This window comes from Herpailurus yagouaroundi, unplaced genomic scaffold (genome assembly GCF_014898765.1).
Source record: "Herpailurus yagouaroundi ecotype Mexico unplaced genomic scaffold, PumYag 67350, whole genome shotgun sequence".
Taxonomy (NCBI): Eukaryota; Metazoa; Chordata; class Mammalia; order Carnivora; family Felidae; genus Herpailurus; species Herpailurus yagouaroundi.
The window spans coordinates 1,358,057-1,374,181 of NW_024420170.1; the positions used below are offsets into that span (position 1 = coordinate 1,358,057).

General features: G+C 39.1%; 1 protein-coding gene across 1 annotated transcript in view; it reads right to left on the reverse strand.

The window, feature by feature from the left end:
- The window catches only part of MTMR8 (myotubularin related protein 8), a 130,988-nt gene that overhangs the window by 112,795 nt on the left and 2,068 nt on the right, over nt 1–16,125 (reverse strand). The window contains exon 2 of the mRNA XM_040467199.1: nt 15,520–15,639. Within this exon, the coding sequence (XP_040323133.1) occupies nt 15,520–15,639 (120 nt within the window). The remainder of the gene's footprint in view (nt 1–15,519; nt 15,640–16,125) is intronic.

Genomic DNA, 16,125 nt, shown 5'->3' on the forward strand with positions numbered 1-16,125 from the left:
GAATAGAAGGAGAGATAAAGGTCTTCCCAAACAAACAAAAACTGAAGGAATTTGTCACCACTAAACCAGCCCTACAAGAGATCCTAAGGGGGACCCTGTGAGACAAAGTACCAGAGACATCACTACAAGCATAAAACATACAGACATCACAATGACTCTAAACCCATATCTTTCTATAATAACACTGAATGTAAATGGATTAAATGCGCCAACCAAAAGACATAGGGTATCAGAATGGATAAAAAAACAAGACCCATCTATTTGCTGTCTACAAGAGACTCATTTTAGACCTGAGGACACCTTTAGATTGAGAGTGAGGGGATGGAGAACTATTTCTCATGCTACTGGAAGCCAAAAGAAAGCTGGAGTAGCCATACTTATATCAGACAAACTAGACTTTAAATTAAAGGCTGTAACAAGAGATGAAGAAGGACATTATATAATAGTGACAGGGTCTATCCATCAGGAAGAGCTAACAATTATAAATGTCTATGCGCCCAATACCGGAGCGCCCAAATATATAAAACAATTACTCATAAACATAAGCAACCTTATTGAGAAGAATGTGGTAATTGCAGGGGACTTTAACACCCCACTTACAGAAATGGATAGATCAGCTAGACACATGGTCAATAAAGAAACAAGTGCCCTGAATGACACATTGGATCAGATGGACTTGACAGATATATTTAGAACTCTGCATCCCAAAGCAACAGAATATACTTTCTTCTCGAGTGCACATGGAACATTCTCCAACATAGATCACATACTGGGTCACAAAACAGCCCTTCATAAGTTTACAAGAATTGAAATCATACTATGCATCCTTTCAGACCACAATGCTATGAAGCTTGAAATCAACCACAGAAAAAAGTCTGGAAAACCTCCAAAAGCATGGAGGTTAAAGAACACCCTACTAACGAATGAGTGGGTCAACCAGGCAATTAGAGAAGAAATTAAAAAATATATGGAAACAAACAAAAATGAAAATACAACAATCCAAACGCTTTGGGACGCAGCGAAGGCAGTCCTGAGAGAAAAATACATTGCAATGCAGGCCTATCTCAAGAAACAAGAAAAATCCCAAATACAAAATCGAACAGCACACCTAAAGGAAATAGAAGCAGAACAGCAAAGGCAGCCTAAACCCAGCAGAAGAAGAGAAATAATAAAGATCAGAGCAGAAATAAACAATATAGAATCTAAAAAAACTGTAGAGCAGATCAACGAAACCAAGAGTTGGTTTTTTGAAAAAATAAACAAAATTGACAAACCTCTAGCCAGGCTTCTCAAAAAGAAAAGGGAGATGACCCAAATAGATAAAATCATGAATGAAAATGGAATTATTACAACCAATCCCTCAGAGATACAAACAATTGTCAGGGAATACTATGAAAAATTATATGCCAACAAATTGGACAACCTGGAAGAAATGGACAAATTCCTGAACGCCCACACTCTTCCAAAACTCAATCCGGAGGAAATAGAAAGCTTGAACAGACCCATAACCAGCGAAGAAATTGAATCGGTTATCAAAAATCTCCCAACAAAAAAGAGTCCAGGACCAGATGGCTTCCCAGGGGAGTTCTACCAGACGTTTCAAGCAGAGATAATACCTATCTTTCTCAAGCTATTCCAAGAAATAGAAAGGGAAGGAAAACTTCCAGACTCATTCTATGAAGCCAGTATTACTTTGATTCCTAAACTAGACAGAGACCCAGTAAAAAAAGAGAACTACAGGCCAATATCCCTGATGAATATGGATGCAAAAATTCTCAATAAGATACTAGCAAATCGAATTCAACGGCATATGAAAAGAATTATTCACCATGATCAAGTGGGATTCATTCCTGGGATGCAGGGCTGGTTCAACATTCGCAAATCAATCAACGTGATACATCACATTAACAAAAAAAAAGAGAAAAACCATATGATCCTGTCAATCGATGCAGAAAAGGCCTTTGACAAAATCCAGCACCCTTTCTTAATACAAACCCTTGAGAAAGTCGGGATAGAAGGAACGTACTTAAAGATCATAAAAGCCATTTATGAAAAGCCCACAGCTAACATCATCCTCAACGGGGAAAAACTGAGAGCTTTTTCCCTGAGATCAGGAACACGACAGGGATGCCCACTCTCACCACTGTTGTTTAACATAGTGCTGGAAGTTCTAGCATCAGCAATCAGACAACAAAAGGAAATCAAAGGCATCCAAATTGGCAAAGATGAAGTCAAGCTTTCGCTTTTTGCAGATGACATGATATTATACATGGAAAATCCGATAGACTCCACCAAAAGTCTGCTAGAACTGATACATGAATTCAGCAAAGTTGCAGGATACAAAATCAATGTACAGAAATCAGTTGCACTCTTATACACTAACAATGAAGCAACAGAAAGACAAATAAAGAAACTGATCCCATTCACAATTGCGCCAAGAAGCATAAAATACCTAGGAATAAATCTAACCAAAGATGTAAAGGATCTGTATGCTGAAAACTATAGAAAGCTTATGAAGGTAATTGAAGAAGATTTAAAGAAATGGAAAGACATTCCCTGCTCATGGATTGGAAGAATAAATATTGTCAAAATGTCAATACTCCCCAAAGCTATCTACACATTCAATGCAATCCCAATCAAAATTGCACCAGCATTCTTCTCAAAACTAGAACAAGCAATCCTAAAATTCCTATGGAACCACAAAAGGCCCCGAATAGCCAAAGGAATTTTGAAGAAGAAGACCAAAGCAGGAGGCATCACAATCCCGGACTTTAGCCTCTACTACAAAGCTGTCATCATCAAGACAGCATGGTATTGGCACAAAAACAGACACATAGACCAATGGAATAGAATAGAAACCCCAGAACTAGACCCACAAACGTATGGCCAACTCATCTTTGACAAAGCAGGAAAGAACATCCAATGGAAAAAAGACAGTCTCTTTAACAAATGGTGCTGGGAGAACTGGACAGCAACATGCAGAAGGTTGAAACTAGACCACTTTCTCACACCATTCACAAAAATAAACTCAAAATGGATCAAGGACCTGAATGTGAGACAGGAAACCATCAAAACCTTAGAGGAGAAAGAAGGAAAAGACCTCTCTGACCTCAGCCATAGCAATCTCTTACTCGACACATCCCCAAAGGCAAGGGAATTAAAAGCAAAAGTGAATTACTGGGACCTTATGAAGATAAAAAGCTTCTGCACAGCAAAGGAAACAACCAACAAAACTAAAAAGCAACCAACGGAATGGGAAAAGATCTTTGCAAATGACATATCGGACAAAGGGCTAGTATCCAAAATCTATAAAGAGCTCACCAAACTCCACACCCGAAAAGCAAATAACCCAGTGAAGAAATGGGCAGAAAACATGAATAGACACTTCTCTAAAGAAGACATCCGGATGGCCAACAGGCACATGAAAAGATGTTCAGCGTCGCTCCTTCTCAGGGAAATACAAATCAAAACCACACTCAGGTATCACCTCACGCCAGTCAGAGTGGCCAAAATGAACAAATCAGGAAACTATAGATGCTGGAGAGGATGTGGAGAAACGGGAATCCTCTTGCACTGTTGGTGGGAACGCAAATTGGTGCAGCCGCTCTGGAAAGCAGTGTGGAGGTTCCTCAGAAAATTAAAAATAGACCTACCCTATGACCCAGCAATAGCACTGCTAGGAATTTACCCAAGGGACACAGGAGTACTGATGCATAGGGGCACTTGTACCCCAATGTTCATAGCAGCACTCTCAACAATAGCCAAATTATGGAAAGAGCCTAAATGTCCATCAACTGATGAATGGATAAAGAAATTGTGGTTTATATACACAATGGAATACTACGTGGCAATGAGAAAAAATGAAATATGGCCTTTTGTAGCAACGTGGATGGAACTGGAGAGTGTGATGCTAAGTGAAATAAGCCATACAGAGAAAGACAGATACCGTATAGTTTCACTCTTATGTGGATCCTGAGAAACTTAACAGGAACCCATGGGGGAGGGGAAGGAAAAAAAAAAAAGAGGTTAGAGTGGGATAGAGCCAAAGCATAAGAGACTGTTGAGAACTGAGAGCAAACTGAGGGTTGATAGGGGGTGGGAGGGAGGAGAGGGTGGGTGATGGGTATCGAGGAGGGCACCTTTTGGGATGAGCACTGGGTGTTTTATGGAAACCAATTTGACAATAAATTTCATATATAAATAAAAAAAAAAGAATTAATGGGTTAACCAGGAATTTAAAGACAAAATTTTAAAATACATGGAAGGAAATGAAAATGAAAATGTGACAGTCCAAACCTTTGGGATATAGCAAAGGCAGTCACAAGAAGCAATATAGACCTACCTCAAGAAGCAAAAAAAGTCTTAAATACACAACCTAACCTTACATTTAATGGAGCTAGAAAAAAATAGTAAATAAAGTGTAAAGCCAGCAGAAGAAGGGAAATAATAAATATTAGAGCAGAATTAAAGGATACAGAAGCAGCAACAACAACAACAAATGAACAGGTTAATGAAATTAAGAGATAGTTCTTTGAAAGAGTTAATAAAATTGATAAACCCCTAACTAGACTTATCAAAATGAAGAGAAAGGACCCAAATAAATATAATCACAAATGAAAGAGGAGCGATCACAACCAACACCACAGAAACAGAAACAATTATAAGAGAATATTATGAAAAAGTATATGCCAACAAATTGGGCAATCTGGAAACAATGGATAAAATCCTAGAAACATATAAACTACCAAAATTGAAACAAGAAGAAACAGAAAAGTTGAACAAATAACCAAACATGAATTGAATTGGTATTCAAAATCTCCCAACTAACAAAAGTGCAAGGTTAGATGGTTTCCGAAGGGACTTCTACCAGACGTGTCAAGAAGAGTTAATACTTATTCTTCTCAAACTCTTTAAAAAATATAGAAATGGAAGGAAAATTTAGAAGCTCATCTTATGAGGCCAGAATTGCCTTGATTGTAAAACCAGACAAAGATCTCACTGAAAAGGAAAATTACAGTCCATCCTGAAAATTACAGTTCATCCCTGATGAACATGGATACAAAAATTCTCAACAAGATACTACCAAATCAAATCAAACAGTACATTAAAAGAATCATTCACCAAGATCAAGTGGGATTTATTCCTGAACTGCAGGGGTGATTCAATATTTCCAAATCAATTAACAGGATACACCACATTAATAAAAGAAAAGCATCATAAGATCTCTTAATTGATGCAGAAAAAGCATTTGACAAAATACAGCATCCATTCTTGTTAAAAACCTTCAACAAAGTAGGGATACAAGGAACATACCTCAACATCATAAAGGCCATATACAAAAGACCACAGTTATCATCCTCAGTGGGGAAAAACTGAGAGCTTTTTCTTTACAGTCAGGAACAAGACAGCATGTCGACTCTCATCATTGCTATTGAACACAGTACTGGATTCATAGCATCAGCAATCAGACAACAAAAAGAAATATGGTAAGACCTTGGTTTGCAAACATAATTAATTAATTCCTGAAACATGCTTGTAATCCAAAGCACTTGTATATCAAAGTGAATTTCTCCCTAAGAAATAATGGAAACTCAAACGATTTGTTCCACAATCCAAAAATATTCATATAAAAATGATTACAATACTGGGTGCCTGGGTGGCTCAGTTGGTTAAGCGGACGACTCTTGATTTCAGCTCAGGTCATGATCTTGCAGTTTGTGGGTTTGAGCCCCACATCAGGCTCTGCACTGACAGTGTGGAGCTGCTTCGGATCCTGTCTGTCTCCTCTGCCCCTCCCCTGCTCATTCTCTCTCTCTCAAAAATAAAAAATAAACATTTAAAAATTATTACAATACTGTAATATAATACAAAATAATAAAAAAATACAAAATAATAAAGAAAATACAAAATATAAAGAAAAATAAACAAATTAACCTGCACTTACCTTTGGAAATCTTTGTGGCTGGTGTGGGAGAGACAAGAGAGAGGCAGGTTATTGTGTAGGACTATTTTCACTATCACTAATAAAACCACTGCTATCTATTGGCTCAACGGAATCTTTTTCTGCATGGGGCCCACTGAATACACTCACACAGATGTTGACTACAGTACAGTATTAATAAACTTGTCATATACTGTATTTAGTGCATCTGGCAATAAGGCAGCAGAAGAAAGGGTCTATAACTATACTTAGCCTGACCTAGAATGAAGCAATGCATTCCTAAGCTTACTCTTATATGGAAAAGCAAAGGACTGTTCACAGGTGCTTTGAAGTGACCAAAAAAATACACTAGTGCCAGTTGTGGGCACCTTCCAATATTCTGAAAAATCACTGATTTTTGCCAAACACCATGGCCTGAGACTGAGCATCCAAGCATGGGAGACAATCACCCACAATCCTGTAGCAAGAGAGAGAAAGAGAAGAACCATTGGCTCAGTTGTGATCACGTGATGTTCGGCATCACATACCACTCGTATTGCAAGACATCATTCATTTATCAAGTTAAAATTTATTAGAAATGTTTGCTGGTCTTGCAGAATACTTGCAAAACAAGTTACTTGCAATCCAAGGTTTTACTGTAAAAGCAACCAAACTGGCAAGAAGTAAAATTTTTGCTATTTGTAGACAACATGATACTCTATGTAGAACAATGAAAAGACTCCACCAAAAAAGTTGCTAGAACTGATACATGAATTTAGTAAAGTTGCAGGATACAAAGTCAACATACAGAAATCTGTCGCATATCTATACACCAATAATGATGCAGCAGAAAGAGAAACCAAGGAATCTATCCCTTTTACAATTGCACCAAAAACCAAGATACTCAGGAATAAACCTAGTGAAAAAGGTAAAAGATCTGTATTCTGAAAATTACACAACACTTATGACAGAAATTGAAGCGGACACAAAAAAAATGGAAAATTATTCCATGTTCATGGCCTGAGAGAATATTGTTAAAATGTCTACATTACACAAAGCAATCTACACATTTAATGCAATCAGTATCAAAATATCACCAGAACTTTTCACAGAGCTAGAACAAGCAATCCTAAAATTTGTATGGAAACACAAAAGATCCTGAACAGCCAAAGAAATTCTGAAAAAGAAAAACAAAGCTGGAGGCATCACAATTCTGAACTTCATACTATATTACAAAGGTATAGTCATCAAGACAGTAAGGTACTGGCACAAAAACAGGCAAATATATCCATGAAACAGAATAGAAAACCCAGAAATTGACCCATCACTATATGGTCAAGTATTTTTGACAAAGCAGGAGAGAATATCCAGTGAGAAAAAAAGTCTCTTGAACAAGTGGTGTTGGGAAAACTGGAAAGCAACATGCAAAAGAATGAAACTGGATCACTGTTTTATACCATACACAAAAATAAATTCAAAATGGATGAAAGACCTAAATATGAGACAGAAAATCCACCAATATCCTAGAGGAGACCCGAGGCAGCAACCTCTTTGACATCAGCCACAGCAAATTCTTACTGGACATGTCCCCAGAAACAAGGGAGACAAAAGCAAAAATGAACTATTGGGATTTCATCAAGATAAGAAGCTTCTGCACAGCAAAGGAAACAATCAACAAAAATAAAAGGCCACCTATGGAATGGGAGAAGGTAACAAGATATGCAAATGACATATATGATAAAGGGTTAGTATCCAGAATCTATAAAGAACTTATCAAACTCAACATCCAAAAAACAAATAACCCAGTTAAGAAATGGGCAAAAGACATGAATAGACATTTTTACAAAGAAGACATCCCGATGGCTAACAGACACATGAAAAGATGTTCAACACGACTCATCATCAGGGAAATACAAATCAAAACCAGGATGAGACACCACCTCACACCTGTCAGAATGGCTAAAATTAAAAACAAAAGAAACAACAGGTGTTGATGAGGATGCAGAGAAACTGGAACCCCTTTGCACTGCTGGTGGGAAATGCAAACTAGTGCAGCCACTCTGAAGAACAGTATGGAGGTTCCTCAAAAAACTGAAAATAGAACTATGCTATCATCTAGCAATTACGTTATCAGTTATTTATCCAAAGGATACAAAACTACAGATCTGAAGGGGTACATGCACTCCAATGTTTATAGAACATTATCAACAATAGCCACACTATGGAGAAAGACAGAATGTCTACCAAATGATGAATGGATAAAGATGTGGTTTAGATATACAATGTAATATTACTCATTGTATATATATATGTGTGTGTGTGTGTGTACTCAGCCATCAAAAAGAATGATCTGGCATTGCAAAAGCATTGCTAAAAAGTTGTCATTTGCAATGATGTAGATGGAGCTAGAATGTATTGTGCTAAGCGAAATAAGTCAATCAGAGAAACACAAATACCATATGATTTCACACATATGTGGAATTTAGGCAACAAAACAGATGAACATATGGGAAGGGAGGAGGAAGATTAAGAGGGGGTAATAAACCATAAGAGACTCTTAATGATAGAGAACAAACTGAGGGTTGACGGTGGGAGGAGGGTGAGTGATGGGCTAGACAGATGATGGGTATTAAGGAGGGCACTTGTGAGAAGCACTGGTTGTATGTAAATAATGAATCACTGAATTCTACTCCTGAAATCAATACTGCACTGTGTGTTAACAATTAATTTAAAAAAATAAGAAGTTGTGGTATACAACGGAGTATTACTCAGCTAATATAAAAGAATGAAATCTTGCCATTTGCAAAGATGTGTATGGAGCTAGAGAATATTATTCTAAGAGAGGTAAGTCAGAGAAAGACAAATACCATATGATTTCACTCATATGTGGAATTAAAAAAAAACAGATGAACATGGGGGGAAAAAGAGAGGCAAAGTAGGAAACAGACTCTTAACTATAGAGAACAAAATTAGGGTTACTGGAGGGGAGGTGGGCATGAGAATAAGTTAAATAGATGATGGGTATTAAGTAGGGCACCTGTTGTGATGAGCACTGGCTGTTGTATATAGCTGATGAATCACTGAATTCTACACTTCAAACTGATAATACCCTGTATGTTAACTAACAAATTTAAATAAACACATGAAAAAAAATGGTGGGGGGGAAACTGGATATTCACATGCAAAGGAAAAATGGTGGGCCTATACATACACAAAAATTAATTCAAAATGGATTACAAACTTAAATGTAAGACCAAAAAGTATAAAACTCCCAGAATAAAATATAAGGAAATAGCTTTAAGACACTGGATTTGGCAATTATTTCTTAGATATGAATCCAAAAGCACAGGCAATGAAAGTAAAAACAGAAAAATACGACTACATCAAACTTAAAAACTTCTGTGCATCAAAAGAAACACCAAACAGGGTGAAAAAGTAACCTACAGAATAGAAAATATTTGCAAATCATATATCTGAAAAATGGTTACTATGCAGAACATATTAAAGAACTCAACCACAAAAAATAACTTGATTTTAAAAATCAACAAAGGACCTGAATAGACAATTCTCCATAGAAGATACACAAGTGACCACAAAGCATATAAAATATGCTCAACATCACTAACCATAAGAGAAGTTCAAATCAAAACCATGAGATAGCACCTCACACCCATTAGGATGGGCACTATAAAGAGAACATAAAATAACAAGTGCTGATAAGAATACAAAGAAGGTGGAACCTTCTAAAATATTGGAAATGTAAAATAGTGCAGCCATTATGAAAAATGGTGTAGAAGTTTCTCAAAAAATAATAATAGAATTATCACTTAATCTAGCAATCCCACTTCTGGATTTATATCCAAAGTAATTCAATCAGGATCTTGAAGACATAATTGCACACCCATGTTCACTGCAGCATTATTCACAATAGACAAAATGTACAAACAAGATCAATGTTCACAGATAGATGAACAAAGAAAATCTGGTATTTACACACAGTATTATGTAGCCTTAAAAAAGGACATCTTGCCACATGCCACAATATGGATGACATTATGCTAAGTGAAATAAGCCAGTCATAAAAGGACAAATACTGTTATCATTCTACTCACATGAAAGACCTATAGTAATCAAATTCTAAAGAAACAGAAAGTAGAAAAGTTGATGACATTAGTTGGGAGGAGCTGGGAGAGGAAATTAGTGTTTAGTAAATATACAGTTTGTGTTGCGAGATGAAAAAGTTCTAGAGATCTGTTGCACAATGTGAATATATTTAATACTACCAAACTGTACACTTAAACAGTTAAAATGATAAATTTTAAAGTTATGTTTTAACACACACACACACACACACACACACACACACACACAATCTCTTTTCCAATCCCAAGAAAATCTAGTCTTATTACTTTCCTGTATAGGCTAGGAAGGCATTTATTTCCAGCACAGAGTCACTCTTGCTAGAGGTACAGATATAGAAGTTGGCTAAGGGGTGGCTGGAGAAAAAGGAGGAAGGGAAAGACAGCAAGAAATATCCAACTACAAAAGAGATAGAGGGAGGAAAGACAAGGCTAGAGAAGGAATAACTGAAAAGCCAGACTCTGAAGGCCCAGTGTAATATAAAAGAAAAAGAATTAGGGCGCCTGTGTGGCTCAGCCGGTTAAGCGTCCGACTTCAGCTCAGGTCACGATCTCGTGGTCCGTGAGTTCGAGCCCCGCATCAGGCTCTGGGCTGATGGCTCAGAACCTGGAGCCTGCTTCTGATTCTGTGTCTTCCTCTCTATCTCTCTGTCCCTCCCCCGTTCATGCTCTGTCTCTGTCCCAAAAATAAATAAACATTGAAAAAAATTTTTTAAAAAAACAATTTAAAAAAAAAAAGAAAAAAAAAGAAAAAGAATTATTAAAACCCAGAACACATTTTAAGGCCAAAAACCCAAGTGGAGAAGCTGCTATGGTCTGAATGTTTGTGTCCTCCCTCAAAATTCATACATTGAAATTATAATGCCCAATGTGATGGTATTTGCAGGTGAGACCTTTGGGAGGTAATTTAGGTCATGAGAGCAGAGTCCTCATAAATAGGGTTAGTGGAATTAGTGCCTTTGTAAGAGAGGCTCCAGAGAGATTCCTTGCCCTCTTCTCCCGTGTGAAGGGGGAAGTAGGCAGTCTGCAACCCAGAAGAGGAACTTTACCAGAACCCAGCTATACTAGCAACCTAATCTTAGACTTCCAGCCTCTAACACTAAAAGAAATAAACTCATATTTATAAGCCACCCAGTCTCTGGTACTATATTATAGCAGTCCAAAAGGACTAAGAAGAAAAACAAAGAATCCACAGTAATATTCAGACACAGAACAAGAAGGGTAGAACAGAGGGGTAGAAAATGTTTATGGAAAAAACTGCAAAGTAATGGTGTAAGAGAAACATGAATGCATACTATTTCCTTTCCTGAGGGGAAGTCTGAGGTAGGTACTTGGTAATCTGTATACAGGAGGCTATGTAAACTTGATGATAATAGTTTGTTAAAAGCATGTGATGACTTTAGCCAATTGAACTTGTTAAATGCAAAGTAGGCTTTCTATTGCCAGAGGAACATACTTATGATTAGGTTAATGGAAGAAATCAGTGCCAATTATAATAGGAGTTCATTCTTTCACACTGAGTGGTCAAGAGGTGAGGAGTAGAAATTGAAACTATAAAGCATCTTTAGCTTAAATGGCAGAAGATCTCATCAAGAGAAAAAGTTAGCCACTCAAGAAGTTCCTGCTAAGGCCCAAGTCACTACTTAACAGAAGGTTACAATGCCATGTATGAAGGGTACTATATGCCTCTTAGAGGATAGTTCCTGAGGAATCCTTGGAGGAGAGGGAAACTGTTGATATGGAAACCATTTTATGGACTTCCTATATGGCTCCATGCTGCAGGGAATCTGTGTCTATTAGCATGTAGAAACTTCTAGAAGACCTGCAATTATTCAGACCTTCCCCCTTTCTCTACTCATGGGTACCAGTGCCCCCTCTGGTTCTGAGACAGCATGGTAAGATGGCTCCTCTGCCTAACATGGTTTTATACCACAGAAACCTAGGTCCCATAGCATGTGTATGTGTGTGTGCATGCATGTGCATGTGTAGAGTGGGGGAATGAGGGTAGAAGAGAGTTGGGAGAAAGAGAAAAAAATGGGGAAAGGGAGAGGAAAAAAGAGAAAGGGGAGAAAAAGGAAGAAGGAGAGAGAGAAAGAAAAAAGGAAAAGGGGAGAGGGAGAGCAAAGGTGAGAGATGAGGAGGAGATACAGAGAGAAAGGGTTAGAAAAGACAGTAACCATCACTAGGTACTAAATAGACTCTATTTCCCAGGCAGGTCACCCAATTGTTTTGTTGGTTTTGTACTCCTGGGCTATAGACAGAGCACCCTGACATTTATAAGATCTTTGCTGTTGGAGAAGCTGTGGACCATAAACCATATTGTTTTGTTGTTGTTGTTGTTGTTGTTGTTGTTGTTGTTGTTGTTTCACTTCTCTTCTAGGAAGGGAGGAGATCAGGTACACTTCAGAGGTCTCTGAATCCATTTACTTTCTTAGTTTCCACAACTATTGATAATAATTGGATATGCTGCAAAAATAAATAAATAAAAGATGAGACATCTGGTTCCAGGAGGACCAACAATGTGATGATATGCATCAGTTTTACACATGTCCCACATAAGCTCTGCCCTATGTGGCATCACCTCTGACAGCAGACAGCATTCATCATTGAAACAACTGTTGCGCCCTGCATATATTAAAAAAGCTTTCTCCTACTTTCGTAACAAGCATCTCTGATTTAAATCTCTTCTTTAAATAAGTGAGAAAATATATAACGGGTCAAGAGGGAGAAAAGGAAAAAGCGAAGGGTAAATTACGTCTTTTGTGTCAACACTCACAAGGTCTTTGAAGCAAATGTTTAAAATGCAACGTAGGGGGCACCTGGGTGGCTCAGTCAATCAAGTGTCTGACTTTAGCTCAGGTCATAATCTCATGGTTTGTGAATTTGAGCCCCGCCTCAGGCTCTGTGCTAACAGCTTGGAGCCTGGAGCTTGCTTCAAATTCTGTATGTCTCCCTCTCTCTCTGCCCCACTCCCCACTCACACTGTCTCTCTCTCTCAAAGATAAACATTAAAAAATAATAAAATAAATTGCAACCCAGACTAGCCTTGAATTACACCTCCTCACACCCTATTTTTCAGCACCTCTCCAATTAAAGCAAATTTGAGACTCAGAAAGGAATGCTGCATTTCACAGTCTACATATCTATCATTATTAAGTGCTGGAAGCACTTAAGAGTTAGAATGAACCTTTCAGATTGACACCAGCACTTCTCAAAGTATGCTCTATAAACTCTAGTCCACAGGATGTTAATAACTAGAGAGGCCTTCTTAATCCCTAGCCATTAGTGCAACCCTAATCTTTCCCAGACTCATAATAATAAAAAAAAAAAAACACAGATTTGTGGCAGCATACCACTTGTGGGAATTCAGCTCTGCTGGATACCAAATGGAATGTCAGTTTTATTTAAAGAACTAAGTCTTCATTTGGAGTTTTTATTTGTATTCCAAGAGTCACAATACCATCTGCAGGACAAATGGAGTCTGGCAATGATGCCAACTAAAGTTTTCTTGAGCATTAACCCAATCTCCACAACAGTCTGAAACTGAGCACACCTATCTTTACCAGGCAACTCACTTCACCTCTATGGGTCTCAGTTTCCTCATCTGTAACACAGGAATAATAATAGTACCTCCCATATAGGTTGATGTAAGGACTGAAGACCTATTTCATGTAAAGCATTTAACAAAGTACCTGCTACATAGTTAAATATTCAATGTATTATCTGCTATTATTATTTTGATACAGGTGGGATAATGGCATCTTCTCCCTTACCATACAGCTAGCCCAGTATATACTTTTAATCTCCCAACATGAAGATTTTAATATTTTAACACTCAAGCACAAGGGCAGTTCATTTAATATTTTAATATTTTAACCCTCAAGCACAAAGGAATTCTGCCTCCCTGCTCTCTCTCAGGTCGAATCAGAAAAAGGGAATAATTTTCAACTAGGCAAGTAGGGTGGCCGAGGGTTAAGTGGGTTGGGAAAAGAGGGAGTTTGGATAGCAGAAGCCCCTTTGCTTTGATGATGCTACCTTCCTATATCATGCCAGAGAATCTGGTGCAGATGACATGACCTGTAGAATAAGGAACCCAGAAAAAGGTAGGGCTGGATACTATAAGGGATGTGATTATGTTCAACAGAGAAAGGACCTAAAGAAGGAAAGGAGAGGTTTGAAAGTTATATTTCCCATTTTGCCCATCAGACAACATCATAATCTTAAATTAACACTTTTCTAGTTACAAAAAGCTTTCACACACATCTTTTTATTTAACCCTCACAACCACCCTGTGAAGTGTGCAGAGAAAAATTTCATTATCCCCATGGGTACAAGAGGAAAGAAAGGCTCAGAGAACTTAAATGATTTGCCCAAAGTCATCAGCTGGTAGCTGGGGGGACGAGCATTCTAATTCAAGTGCTCTGGGTTCAAAAATAAATAAATAAAATTAAAACATAGGGGACTTTTTAATTTTTTTAAACTTTTATTTATTTTTGAAACAGAGAGAGACAGAGCATGAACAGGGGAGGGTCAGAGAGAGAGGGAGACACAGAATCTGAAGCAGGCTCCAGGCTCTGAGCTGTCAGCACAAAGCCCGAACATAGTAGACTTTTATGTGAACTTCAGTTAGCCTGGACCAAGTCTGTTATGATTGATAGAAAAAAATAAACAGAGAATAATTGTGAACTCTTCCCTGACCCTCAGTCTCAAATAGCAGAAAAGAAAAGGAGATGGAGTTGGAATAGAAAGAGGATAGCATTGTGGAGGGAAGAAGTAGGATCTAGAAAAAAAGTAGAAGCGGCTCTAACTGGAGATTGGCTGTAGGCCAAGCAGGTGCCAACAGGTCTGGTGATGCCACCTCTTGGGTTCTTCCTCCTGGTTGAGCAGGGCCAGGTCTACTCTGCTAAACCTCCTTCCTTTACCTATAGCCCAGCTTGGGCTGGAGAGATATTGTATCTCCCAAAACCCACAAACACATACCGGGGAACTGGATCAGGGGCAGCGGTGGTGATCAACGCAACTGTCGGGACAGGTCAGGGACAGAAGTCAAGAGGAAGGTAGGAAAACGCCAGATAAAGGAAGTAACTATCCGGGAGGCGATGGCATGTGGGGTATTTAAGAAAGGCAGTTACAAGCATGGCGAGTGTGTTAAGAGGCGGGCATAAGGGGGTGTATGAAGTGACTGCTGGGGTGCCGAGAGGAACTGAGGCAGGCAGGCACGCACCCCGCGTCGCGTGAGGAGACGGTTGATGCAGACCACCTCTCCTCCGCGCCGCCGCCCAAAGGCCCGCCCTGAGAAGAGTTCAATTTGGTTGAAAGGGGGGTGTGAACCGAGTAGGAGAACGCGGGTCCCAGCGCGGGAAGAGGGCGTCAAAGAACACCCAGAAAAGGTTTGAGAAGGCTCTAGGCTGGAAAGTTAAACAGAGCTCGCGGCCCCCAACCTCTCCTAAATCTCCTTACCTTGGGCACCGTGATATGTTCCACATTCCCACCACCTGAAACACTCAAGGCTCCCGTTGCCGCCACCGTTCCTTGCCCAACCCGGGGTCCTGCTGGCGGTATCCCAGTCACGTGATTATCCTATCGCGACACTTCATCTGTGGCCTCCCTCGCCATTTTGCTTCCTGGCAAATGCCCTTTGTTTAGGGAGCTGACCTTTTTCTTTGGGCTTCAGGTTTGGTCCAGGAGTTAAGTACCAGATTCGAGTACTGCCACCATTCTCACACCCCTTAATGCTATCAGGATCACAGGCACCGATATAATTCTACTATTCTCTAATGTTAACAGTGATGACACCCTGCAGAGATAGCAGGGACATTCCCATGCTGGCAACTGGGTTTCTAAAAAGCTGCCTAGCTATGAGACCTTGGACAAGTCACCATAGAACACTTTCTAAAATGATGTGTAGGGGCGCCTGGGTGGCGCAGTCGGTTAAGCGTCCGACTTCAGCCAGGTCACGATCTCGCGGTCCGTGAGTTCGAGCCCCGCGTCAGGCTCTGGGCTGATGGCTCAGAGCCTGGAGCCTGTTTCCGATTATGTGTCTCCCTCTCTCTCTGCCCCTCCCCC